We start from the raw sequence: 13,046 nt of genomic DNA on the forward strand, positions 1-13,046 counted from the left end.
GGTGTCAGCAGGTCCGGTAAGAGAAGCGTGGTGGAGGGAAACCACACGCCTGAGCATTAATAGCAGCGCGCTTTAGTCATAATAACATGTCAATGTCTTTCTGTCAATCTGAGTATGAGTTGAATTTGCCTGTTTTTATACATTTCTGCTCTTGTTTGTTGAGACAAACTAACCTCATTCTGATTTAACTGTCCCATATTCCTTCACATCGCAGTGCCACTAAGTTGTTGACTATAGGTCGCTATGGCGTTTGAGTCAGGAAGCAGTTAGTAGGATTTTTGGATTGGTTTCTAGGATGCTCTTCTCTGTTGCTATGTTTTCTGGGTGGTTGCTAGGGCAAGTACATAAGCTGTTTAGGGTGATCTGGTTGTTTGCTATGTTTACACTGTTGTTGCTGGTGTTCCGGTGGATTACTAAACTGTTCTAGGAGATTGTTGTGATGTTTAAGGCAGTAACTAATGTATTAATATGTAATTGATAGACTGTTTGGTGTTACTGGCGTTCTGCTCAGTTGCTGGAGTAGTGCTACTACAGTATTTTAATGGTTGCAGAGCGGTTATTGCTGGGTTCTGGGCAGTTGCTACGGCATTGTAGGTGGTTGCAACGGGTCTCTACATGGCCTCTGAGGCAGGTGCTAGTGTGTTTATAAGTATTCAATAAAGAGGTTTAAACAATGTAATTATATTGTGTAATCCTTTAATTTAATTCTTTAAATTTAATCAATTCTCATATACAATTTATTTTGACACATTTTGTGTGATAGTACAAGTTTTTATCTTCATCAGTTTGAGCCTTTCAACCACATATTTTCCTCTGTTTGTCTCATGTTGAGGATGTGACGAAAGCAGCTCGAGCAACCTGAAATATTGTGAAAAAAACACACACACGTATAACCTTAAACACACATACACGCATTGTTCATTTAAAAAAAAAGAAGACCACCCACATTCTCTGTAAGAGCACTTGAGGGGATGCTGGGCTCGTTCTTCAAAAGGAAATAGAACCTCAGAGATTGCAAGGTGCTCAGCAACACCTTACACACTTGCAAACTATGTCAACAAGACAAACCCCAACACTGAATCCCACATACAGGATACCGATTTGTTTTTGTAAGTTCTATTTGGCCCAATATTGTTTTTTTTGTTTTTTTTGTAATGTTAAATAAATCTAAATTGCATTCCTGATCATTCACATTTTTACAAAACAAACAAACAAAATTATGAGTGCTCGCTTGTTTCATATCCTGCAACAAAAACATGCATACAGACAAATAATGTTGATTTACCCCAATGCTGAGTAGAGAGAAAACGATTTTGCCGAGTCCTATGCCACAGTAGCATATGACGATCCACAGCACAGGCCACTCCTCAATGTTTATATGATTGCTTGTAGTCAGGGGGGCTTTTGCTGTTGTCTGAACCACACACTCTGTATTCAAACAAACAAACAAACGAACAAACATATTACATCAACCAACACATCTATAAGAAATTTGGCAAAATAATTTGTTTCTGTTTTTTCAAGTTTTGAAAATTTGATCAGGCAGATCCAACTTGTCCCATTGGTGGATATGTTATTTCAAGATGTGTGTCTATGTATGGGAATTGTGTAAATGTCACAATAGAATGGAAAATACTCAGTGGAACACTCATCAGTGGATGTGGGTGCGGACTTAACCTCAGCTTCATGTGCTACATTTTGATGTGGGGACATTGCACAACAGTGAGGCTGAAGTAAAACAGTTTAGTTCAGATTTAGTTCATGTGTTGTTTGCTAAAAATAAAACAACTCTATGTTATGCATAAATAGCTTCTTAACCTTTTAGCTGCTCTAGGCAACGCCAAATGTAACAAGTAACTGTAACTCTTATACTGCTAGGTTATAGGCCTATTTGAGCCTATTCATACTAATTTATCATTCACTAAAAAATAAAATAGCTAAAACCATTAAGATGCATGAAATCATTAAAGTAGTAACTCACACCTGTATTTAAGTAGAATACTTACGTACATGTGCTTCCACCTCTGTTTAGTCAAATATGAAGTAAAGAAAATAGTTTTTGTTTGTACATTTATCTCACACACAGAATGTGTATGCTCAATGTATGCTCAGGATCTTAAAGAAGTCACCAAACCCTGAGCCAGTGAGTGAGTGCTTACCTGGAACAGTCAGGGTGACATTGTAAGGCTCGTCTTTACCCCCGATTATTGCCCCGATGACACACTGATACGTCCCTGAATCAGCAGGAGTCACGCTGTTTAGCGACAAACTGCAGTCCTCTCCAAATACAGTTGACCGGTCAAAGTTGTAATTCTCAGCAGGCTTCCCCTTAGCTTTCCTGACAATGCCTATTTTTCTCTGGTCGTTGAACTGATCAAGGCCCGAGAGAAAAGGACACAGAGACAAATCATTCACTGACTTTTTATCATACACTCAATGTAGTGAAAAGTAAATGATGGACATCGAGTCCTACGTGAGACATTTAGGCTTGATCTGTTCTGGGTTATGGCTGACCTTATACCAAATCAATGAGGGGAAATTTCTGCCTAAAGCGCCTGGACACGGCAGAGTAACGTCCTCTTTGCAGGCAGCCTCAAGTTTCTTCTGGGTCGCTGAATGCAGCAGCAGAAACTGTGACGGACACATTCCAATGATTAAAATATATATCAGAAAATAATAACAAATGAAATAAAATAATGTTTTGATCTTGAATTTCAGTATTTACATACAAATAAGAGAAACTGGACTCACCTGGAGGAATAAAACTGCCTGGTACATCTTTAACTCGTCCTCAGTCACTGCAGTTAGATCTCACAGGATTTCCCTTCACTTTAACAGAAATGAGACCATCGTTTCCTGTAAAGGGGCATATGTAAGGCAGGTATTACCAAGCAGTGGATGTGATTCATTGTGACCGTACCCCTCCAAGTGGTGAATGATAACAGTGCATCATTAACTCATTCATAAATGTTTGTATTGGGAGAACAAATTGTGGATAAATGGTGTTGTGGATCACTTCCATACGTCAACAGTAAGTTGTTTCTCCCCAAAGACTGTCTGAGACTGACTGTCTTACATACAGACTCACATCAAACACACACACTCTTGGCTCATCCTGTTGTTTTCATCCCAGGGAACTCCCCATTGTCTTCCCTCTACCGTATTATTTGTATGTGTCGCTCTTGTTGACAAAGGAGGATAATATAGTTATTAATAGCAGACTGGCTTTATGGAAAAGGGAAGAGTGAGGTCTGTGGATTCCACCATCTGGATTAAACAATGCCTCATTCAGCAGCAGCTGGCAGAGGCGCCGCAGCGAGGCAGAAAGTTACTGAGGACCATATAACATCAGTGGAAATGAGGATTCTCGACCACTTCCTATTGCAAGCTGGTAGTTGCAGCTGTGAGTGCTTTAAGATTTACGACAGGGACTCATGTTAGTATCAGCATGCAGTTACAACGGAATGATGCTGCATATTTGAAATAATGCTGTAAATGCTTGAGCTGTTATCTGTAATTTTAGCCATTAGGCAGTCCAAATGTCCAGCTGTCTGCATCAGTGCTGCTTAGAGCAAGAAACACCTCCATCAAAACACCAGGGAATTTTGCAACTATGTGTTTTATTCTGAGGGGAAAAATTACAATATTTTGGTATCAAAGGTCAGCAATAAAAAGCTTTGGGAGAATGCTGAGTCATCAAAGTTGACTCTCTGCAGGTTTAATTGTTAGAGTGAATGTGTGTGTGAGTAATACATGCATGAATGTGTTTGATTCTGGTCGTTACAGGGTGTTGCATGCCACAGTAAATCCCAGAGGTTGTTAGCACGCCCAGCTGCTAGTGCAGGTCTCCATGTTTCTGTCAGCGAGGTTGTTCTCTGCACTCTCTTCAGCTTCTGATTGAGGAAATCCTCCGACTGTTTGCTCTTGCGCTGAAATGAAACATCCCAATGGTTCCGCCTTGGCTCCCACAGGCCCTGTACACTCTGACTTTCCCATGAAGTTTGCGCATGTTTACTAGGGTTTGACAGATATATGGCTCTTTGATGGACAATACAAGCGCCAGTGTTTTGGGTTGAAGTGGCACAGGGAGTGGAGGGCAATCTGCTGAAGTCAAAATGAGAAACTCTGAAATTGACACATAGACAAATCAAATCTGTTGTGGCTCCACTGCCTTTAAAGGAAATCTGAACCAAACATATGACTGAACAAGCACAACAATAAATGACATGCACAGTCATAAAATGTCCCTTCTATTGTGTATGGTGAACTTTGATTGATAGAAACTGATATAATGGTAAATTGATATGTTGGGCTAAATGAAAGCACACACACACACACTTCCTCCTAACAATAACAAGGATGGATGCTGTTTATGCAGTCAGTAAGTGATTAAGATTCTTGAATCTGTACTCAGTGTTTGATCTGTGCTGCTTATAGAAATTGAAGCCACTGAACTCAAACACTGGTGTTTATTTAAAGAAAGACTTTAACTATTCCTTCATTCTCTCACTGTCTCTGGGCTTTGGCAGGCTGCACAACGCTGGAAGTTGACTGGCCAGAGCAGAACAGCATTACGACGGTCTGTATTGTTCCATAATTCCTTCTCTGGGATTTTCTCTAACCAACCCCCCCCCCCCCCACCAGTGCTATTCACTAAGCATGTACAGCCCTCCATCATCCTCCCTCTGGCTTAAGGCCTTGCCAAAATCTTTGGCACATGAAATCAATTGTTCCTGCATGTTTGAGGAAAATGGTGCAGACACAAACGGCTCCTCGCACAGAAGCCGAGCTGATGATCGGGCAGGCTCCTTCCTCTTCTGGAAAAAGATGTTCACATACAGTAAACTCGGAAACGGCGTATCTGAGCCTCTGGGCAGACGAGCCACAGAGTTACTCAGAGACATTAATATCTTTGACATGCGGGTTGAGCAAGGGGCCATCTCCCCAGCCAGAGAGTGTTTGAAACACAGCCGAAAAAGACTCTGCTGCAAGCGGAGAGCAGAAAGAGATCGAGCTATTAAAATATTACCATGTGCAGGTTTGATTCTAACAAGAGCTCTTTGGCAAGACGACAAAATGCTGAAGGTAAGCACCCATGTGGGAATCAGGTCAGTGCTCCCAGATGAGGCTGAAGAAAAGCTCCACATCCTTCCTTTTTCTGGATCATCTTTTTTCTGTAAGGAGGGGGGGGGGGCTGCACTGACAGACGCCTGATTTGTGTTTTCTCTGTAAAGATGATTTCATTCTGCTGATCCTCAAATCGAGCATCCTGATTTCTTGTACTCATGTCTGTATGCACGATCATTACATAAATCTGCGGTCAGTGTGAAGTCACTTTACTTCTCTATGCATGAATAACCGTAAAGTGATGGTTCTCTGAAAGTAATATTACATTTGTCTCTGTCACCTTTGCTGTCTCATCTGGTTGAGATTTTGTTGTGCACATAAACTTGGAGAGAGATGAAACATAAGAGGAACTAACTACATATTCTGTAATCGAATGACATTTTCTGATCTCAAATAAAAAAAATCTGAAGAGGCGGAAATACTACATTTGTCTTTTTTTTAGCTGTGAAAATCTGTTTTCGTGAAAAAATTGTGAATTTTTCCAGATTTACTGATGTTTTCTTGATTTGATAGTCGCAATCTGCCATATTCAGTTTAAATTCAACAACACTGGATTCCACACTCGATACCTACACTCCATTTGTATTAGAAACAAATTGAGATGATGTCATTGGGCCTTAAGAACATAAGACTCATCCTTGAAATAATTTAGTTTTTAGGTTATTATTATCATACATTAACATGATTTAAAAACCTTTAGTGATTCTTTAGCCTCTCCTCCTCAAACAGTTAAAGAATAGATATTAAGTAAAAACGAGCCCTATTATGAAAATCACATCATTTAGTACATAAGATAATAATAAGATAAAAATAAAATAAGCTGATTGATTATTTTGATGGGATAATTGCAGTTGTCCTCACATTTTATTTGATGTTGGATTGGTCCTTATGTTTGGGTGAACGCAGTCTTCCTCCCTCAAAGAGACAACAAAATAATACAGCGACAGTAAAAAATTGAAGAGAGAATGGTTTTCACTCCTTTTGTTTGTTGTTTCCAGTTTTCACAAACAATAGAGCACATACTGTAGGGGCCATTTTTCATCTCAGGTCATAAAGCTGGCAGGAGGTGGAACTGCCGCCTGACTTCATTTCATCCCCGCTGAAAGGCTTCCTGCACAACATCTCTTTGGGGAGTTGAGGAGATCCGAGCATCCGAGGGAAGAAAAAAACTCACCAAAGTGAAGTAGTAAAGCTCGAGCCTTTACCCAAATGGATCCATATCCTGGCCTGTCAGACATGTAATGCAGAGCCGCAGTGACCTTATTAGCTGTCTTTGTTTTTCTCCCATCTCATCCCAGCCATCAATTTGTACCTGTCATCCTGGAAAAAGTCTTCTTTCTTCCGAATTTTTGTAAAACGCTCACTTTTGTTGGCCGGCTGTGGACGTACCACCAGAGAGCTGTACATCTGGGTTCCAGCGCCGGATGATGTCAGGACTGGCGTTGACCCAGAGCCTGCCGCACAGAGAGTTCCTCAGAGAGGTCAGCTGTGCGTGTTTTCCCTTCCTGTGCCTCCGTGACATCTTCCTGCCGGGGGGAACCTTGGGGAGCCATTTGAGGAGGCCTGGGCCAGAGCATGGAGGACTTAGCACCGCAAATTCCAATTAGCCTGACAGGGCAGGTGGGGGAGGGGGGAGAGTCCCCCCCCCCCAACATGCACCTTTAACTGCCTTAAAATTCACTTTCCGTATAACCTCCTCTGCCACCGGGGAGCCTTCCTCTGTCATTCCGAGCGCCGTGTTTGCAGGCTGATTCAAAGCGATCCCAGACAGGAACTTGTGAGTGTGCTGGGCTCAGCTGTCCGACTGTCTGAGCCACAATCCGCCTGTTAGACCGATCACCACTGTGCCTCTCTCAGACCGGAGAAGACAGAAAGAGGCCTGCAGAGACCGGACAGCCTGAGCTCTCAGCCGTTATGAAACATTTTTCAGCCTCAAGTGGCCTGAGTTGGCTCGTATCAATGGAGAACATGTTCCAATAGAAGACTTAAGAAAGTAGAAAGTAGAAAATGTTTTTAATTACATTACTGGTGAACAGAAGTGGAATAAATGAAATGTTACAAGTAATATTGTAAAGATATTCATTTATGTTTGACTTTATATAATAAACATGCATTGATGATCCAGACTGTGCTGTGCCACCCAATGACGACTTTAGTTGTGTATTATCACAATGTAAAAATACTGTAAAGTACAATGTACACACTCTGCTTTCCAAACTATTTACACAACATTTAACATTTTTAGAACAAGCAGTAAAATATACTGAGGTATCCCCAAATACAAGTACTCATAGTGAAGAATGTACCTTATCAGACTGTTTATTCTGAATAAGAAAATAAAAGCTATTATATCTCTGAAAATTAGTCATGTAAAGTTTTAAAATTAATGGAAAACTTATCTACAGTAAACTTGATTGATTGATCATTGACTTCTTTTCCTTCCTGAGCTGAACACTGGCTGAGATACAAGGCGTTTAGTTTAAAACAGCAATATTTGGTTAGTTTACATCATGTTTAGTGAGTGTGTTATTGTGGATGTGTCATGTTTAGTTAGTGTAGTTTCAAGATCAACACTTGGATTATATTTGCATCATTTGCCATGATTAAATGTCAACAGGCTTTCACTTCTTTGCTCCAACGTGACCTCTGACCTCTCACCCCATCTCTCCCTGTCCATTGGGCCCACAGCAGTGATTTATCCCTCTGACATGCCAACAGCTGTGTTGGGGGTTCCAAGCAGAGTGTGAGCTACTATTTGCCGTGACTAATCGATAACAGACTTCAAAAAACACCAATCGTGAGATTCGTAAAAAAATGCACCAGTCAATGACACCAGAAACCTCGACCCTGCGGCTCCACAGGCTGCATAAACAACTTCTTGGCAACAGCATTGGAAACAATGGAATAGCATGGAATGTATGTGTGAGCGTGTGTGAGTGCGTAAGCCGCCTTTCCGTAAAGACATAAATTAATATGTCAATAGGCAAATGTTTGGGTTTGCACCAAAATTAACTTGCCATGAAATAAAACTAAATTTTTTTTTTTAAATGATCCATACTTTAGAGATCCATTCCATTTATGTATTTTCATTTTACATCAGCATCCCAGGAATCTCTATTCATTTTCATATGTGAAGCAACAATGATCAAAGTCACAGCAGATTTCATGCTGACCTGACTTTCACCAAAATCATGAAGCACAAACCAAAACATTTACATAAAAAATATATTTTATTTAAAACTTTTGCATTCATGCTACAAAACTCATAAGTTTCAAACAAATGCACTGCATTTTTGAAAGTCTTATGCTTAAAATTCTCAGTCAAGTATAAATAGTCTCTTTGGCTGTCCAGCATGTGTGTGTGTGTGTGTGTGTGTGTGAGAGAGAGAGAGAGAGCGTAACACCAGCTGTGACTCTTCCCTGAGAAAGTCTATGAGGATTTTCAGGTTGCTCATCAGTTGCTGGTCTTCAGTCAGCGTCTCATTCGCAGCGGAGTCAACCCTCGCATTTTGATACAGTCTTTAGCGTCTTTGATCTGGAAAGAAACAAATCAACATATGAGTTTCACAACAACAACAACAACAACAACAACAACAACACTGATTCATTTCTTACTTTATTTACCTGCACCACAAACCACTAACTTTCTATAGCAATAACGTCATACCTAGAAATCACTTTCAATTTCAATTTCAAATCTATAAGAAATGGGTTACTTTAAAAACTCTGCAAATGTGAGAAGACGCGATAATGTGTGGGAAAAACAACATCTGCAGCTACGTAAGGAAGTTATGGTGTGCGTCACAACAAGAATGCAGCGCGTAAAAGTTATTTTACGCGCAGTCCAAGATGAGAAGCTACAGTAACCAAACCAGTAAATACAAAAAAAATAAGATAAGAAAGATAAATCGGACACAAACCTTTTGCAAAACATCATAAGGAGCAACATATTGTTTCACTTATTATCACATAACCCCTCAATAATCCAGTCGCTTTAACTGCTCTGATTCGCTGATTCTCGGTCATTTACGGTTGTTGGATCAGATAAACATGAATAATAAAGCTATTCACCCCTTTTCTCTGGTTGCTCAGGCAGAAGGTGCAGATGCTCCGCGGCTGCTTCGCCCCGCTCTCTCCAGGCGCATGGACGAGGCACGGCTGCCCATCACCGCTGCCGTCCCCAAGCAGGAGCACGTTGGCCAGGTGGGAAATGTAGCTGGACGCCAGGCGAAGAGTCTCGATCTTGGAAAGCTTTCTGTCCACGGGCTCGGTGGGTATGAGAGTCCTGAGAGCGGTGAAGGCGCTGTTGACGCTCTGAGTTCGGTCTCTCTCTCTGGCGTTGGCCGCGCTCCTCTGCTTCACCACCACAGGCGAGCCCCCGTCCAGTTTTCGGGAAATCCTTCGCCGTTTCTCGCTGGACGCGCAGTAGCTTTGCTCCGAGCTTCCGTCGCTCTCGCTGCGGTTCTCCTCGTCCTCCGAATTGATGCCGAAGTCGGAGTAGATTAAATGTGTCGCCACGGGCCGCATCATGGCAAATGTCATCTTTAAAAGTGAACAATTCCAGCTGAAGAACTCCTTCGGTCGAACCCCCAGGTCCTCAGAGAGTGTGTTTGGAGCTAATCCTCCATGTGAGCGCGGTGTGAAGGCTGCAGGCACACCAGGGGGAGCAGGGTGGACAGTGTATGTGTGCAGATGAGCGGACAGTGTGTGTGCAGCTCAGCGGCCTCTCCTCAGTCTGGAGTCCGCTTTCTTGAGCCTGTGGTGAGGCTGGACACACACACACACACACGAACACACACACACTACCTGGTCAGCTGGGCTCTTATAGCTGGATGGGAGGAGCTTTATTCTATATACACAAAAACAACTCATCACAAATGTTAGAAGAATATATTAAAATGAGAAGATTTATCTGATGTACATGACAAAAACACATGATATGATATGAGCACCAACAGTCATATAAACAAAGCTACTGGCACTGTGTAAGACAATATGTTTATAGATTTCATGGCATTATTGAGCCTCAAATGTAAACATAAAACATCTTCCAACAAACAAAACTCAAAAAGTGGAAGCTGCTTTTACTCTCACAGTGATTGACAGGTCAGTTAATACACAAACCAACACAACAATCAACAGAACAACTACATTTAGGTATGTATTACTCATATTGCATAGATTTTATAATATCACCAATTAACCAACACAAAATAAAAGCTTCTCCTTCATGATTAAGACTCTAATGTGTCATTTAATAGTGAAACTGAAACTTCTGCCATTCTGAGCTGATGATCATAAACAAAGTTCTCACCTGAGGTCCCGGGCATTAATGAGTGTAACACATTATTTGGACATATAAATCGTTTAATGACATTAAGAGACTGAAGCCTTTCCAATTGTTTATTTAAGGCCCTTTGTGTTATTTGACTATGTTTATGATGTTATCATCCATTATGTTTTTGTAAAGGCTAGTTAACCAGCTAACAGGGGGGGAATTAAACTTAACAACCCTATAAATAGCATCTCTCTCAAAATGTGGATGCAATTGCACAGGTGTTTGGAGAAGTTGTCCACTGGAAGTACTTGTACATGTAAATATTGCTTGGCTTGCCCCCTCTCACATTTCCAATGGAAATTGTCAAGTCAAATGTAAGACATTGGCATCTGTTATTTGAATATCTTTTTCACGAAGACTGAGTTATTGTTCTGCTGTCCGTCCTTCTTTTTGCTCAGTGCAGACACAAGTGTCTTTATAGACTCTTAGCTGTGAGTTAATAGTCTATTATTATCATTATTATTATATTATTAGTCATAAAATAGTTGTTCTCCATATCCTGTTAAGTATCTGCCATTACTACATGCTGAAGCACTCAGGTCAGGCAGAAGGAGGACATGAGGTGTGAGTAAATAAACACTGAGCAGATGTCCAGCAGTGCTCCTGGAATGACAAGGATTTATTTGCTTGTTGCCCTGCTTTGAAAAACAAAAAACAGGACAGCAAATGGCTGATTTGGACCCTCAGCCACGCCAGCTGAGACCAGGTCTGACAAACACGTCCCCTCCTATCACAGCCAGCCGCCCATTCAACCATTCATGTGTCGCCTGAGCTGCATCAGTGTCAAATGCACAGACTGTCTGAGGAAGGAGCGCTGGTGTCACATGGCAAACACAGAAAGAGTGTGTGAATATTTTAACCAGCAAACACACAGAACATTCTCCAGGGATTTCACTCAACCAAGAAAAACACTGTTGTGATGTCTGATATTCCAGTCACATATAATATATGTATTTCAGAATGTGTGTGTCTGAACCTGAAAGCATAACAGTGACGTGTTTGTCTGTCTGTGATCATGTTGACTCAGGACCAAGCAACAGAAGTTTCAGCCATGCTTTCTTGGAACAGCTCTCCTATTTCATCGAACTGATGCTGTTGTGCTCATCCGGAAGAAATGGATCCATTTATCCATAGTGATGAGGCAACAGCCTGTTGGTTCTGCCTCCCGCTGAGGCCTCTGTTGTGCTTCACACAGAGAACAGGAGCTCTGTCTGACCAGAGTGGAAAGTTTGTGTTCTACGCCTGTGCAGATGCGTCCCATTGAACCCTGAGCAAAGGGGTCAAGGTAAACCAAAGGTAAAACAGACGCCTTTTCAGAGAACTGTTTTTACGCATCCATTCATCTTGCTTATATCTCTACATGTCTGTCTGTCCTTGTGAGAGCCGTGTTCAGCGAACATGTGTGTAGACCATCTGTGCAGTGGCATCATGGTCAACGCCCAGACTGCTAATCAGGTTTTATCTGGTAAATGTGTTTGGCTTTTTTCCAGATTGTGCAGGGACACAGGGGGAGACGGGGAGACGTAGGACCTGGAAGGGACAGACCAGTTTTGTAAGGTACTGGGGTGTTATCATGAAAAGACAGGAGAAGGCTGGATCACATGCAAACATGTAAGAGTGCGACTTCAGTCCTGCCATAAGAGACGGGCAGGTCAGTTTTCGTGTGCTTTTGCATGGAGATTAAGAGTTCAGTCTTCAGGTATCAGGCGTAGTTTGCTTCTGTGTTTGGTTAAACTGTTTCAGAAGATATCATTTGTATAAATTAAAGTATTAGCTACATATTTTAACTTCAGACTTTTGGCCCAGGGTTTGCTGGAGACGAGTGGACGAGACGCAACACTCCTGTCCTGCTGTATGCAAATGTCAGTGCTTTCAAGTGGCCAGTTGACTAAAATACATTTGAGGTGAAATGGAGCCTGTTGCTAAAAACAGCACATGGGCAGAAGCTTTGATTTTGAACCTTTTATTACACTGCTTATTATACAGATACGCAGGCATTCTTATTCTGCATCCTTATCCATCTCCTCTTCTTCTCTCTGTACACACAGAGGAGGGCTCGTGCACGTCTGTATGCGTCTCTGTGCCATGGTGAGGTCGGAGGGCAGATACAGTTGTGCAAATCTGGCACAAATTATACGCTTCCAGCCATCAGTAGACTGATGGAATTCCGGATAGGAAGCTGTGAGAGGTCATCATCCTCTCCAACAGCTAAAGCCCACCTCTTTCAAGAGGATTCTGGTTGTAATGCCTCCCCAAAGTGGAACAAATGGGTGCGCTGGCTAACCAGAGATCACTTTTCAGCTATTTTTATAATGCAGACTGACTCCATGGTGCTTTTAAACACACCTATGCAGGCGGTCTTGGTATGTTTTATTCAGTTAATGTACTGGATGACTTTATAGACCCAGTGGGGAAAGTGAATCATCTGTGATGCAACAAAGCAGAACTAACGATCAGAATCCCACTGAGCGTTGATCAGAATTTCAGCTTTCGGGGTGATTATATGGAGGAAGTAACGGTGCGTCTGTCTATGACATCACCCCAACAGCACATGAAACCTGTTTAACACATACATGAATAA

The 13,046-nt window shown here is 41.7% G+C and overlaps 2 protein-coding genes across 2 annotated transcripts; both read right to left on the reverse strand.

Annotated features, from left to right (window-relative positions):
* Positions 1-679: 679 nt before the first annotated feature.
* On the reverse strand, positions 680-2,859 carry LOC143013179 (uncharacterized). The gene is made up of 5 exons (XM_076166717.1): positions 2,752-2,859; positions 2,515-2,631; positions 2,160-2,370; positions 1,286-1,428; positions 680-858 (listed from the first exon to the last, which is right to left on the reverse strand). Exons 1-5 carry the CDS (start codon positions 2,776-2,778, stop codon positions 823-825), a joined length of 534 nt encoding a protein of 177 aa, XP_076022832.1. The 5' UTR covers positions 2,779-2,859; the 3' UTR covers positions 680-822.
* A 5,527-nt stretch (positions 2,860-8,386) lies between these two features.
* On the reverse strand, positions 8,387-9,948 carry tcf15 (transcription factor 15). The gene is made up of 2 exons (XM_076166925.1): positions 9,199-9,948; positions 8,387-8,662 (listed from the first exon to the last, which is right to left on the reverse strand). Exons 1-2 carry the CDS (start codon positions 9,667-9,669, stop codon positions 8,600-8,602), a joined length of 534 nt encoding a protein of 177 aa, XP_076023040.1. The 5' UTR covers positions 9,670-9,948; the 3' UTR covers positions 8,387-8,599.
* Between the last annotated feature and the right edge of the window lie 3,098 nt (positions 9,949-13,046).

This window comes from Genypterus blacodes, unplaced genomic scaffold (assembly GCF_046128005.1).
Source record: "Genypterus blacodes isolate CSIRO-AG114 ecotype Tasmania unplaced genomic scaffold, CSIRO-AGI_Gbla_v1 ptg000156l_1, whole genome shotgun sequence".
Taxonomy (NCBI): Eukaryota; Metazoa; Chordata; class Actinopteri; order Ophidiiformes; family Ophidiidae; genus Genypterus; species Genypterus blacodes.

Excerpts from the sequence above, each read along its gene's own strand:
- LOC143013179 (XM_076166717.1), bottom strand. The coding sequence starts at position 2,778 with ATGTACCAGGCAGTTTTATTCCTCCAG. Across the intron at positions 2,371-2,514 it reads CCTCATTGATTTGGTATAAG|TTCAACGACCAGAGAAAAAT; the intron begins GTCAGCCATAAC and ends GGCCTTGATCAG. Across the intron at positions 1,429-2,159 it reads TGTCACCCTGACTGTTCCAG|AGTGTGTGGTTCAGACAACA; the intron begins GTAAGCACTCAC and ends GTTTGAATACAG.
- tcf15 (XM_076166925.1), bottom strand. The coding sequence starts at position 9,669 with ATGACATTTGCCATGATGCGGCCCGTGGCGACACATTTAATCTACTCC. Across the intron at positions 8,663-9,198 it reads TGAGCAACCAGAGAAAAGGG|ATCAAAGACGCTAAAGACTG; the intron begins GTGAATAGCTTT and ends GTTTCTTTCCAG.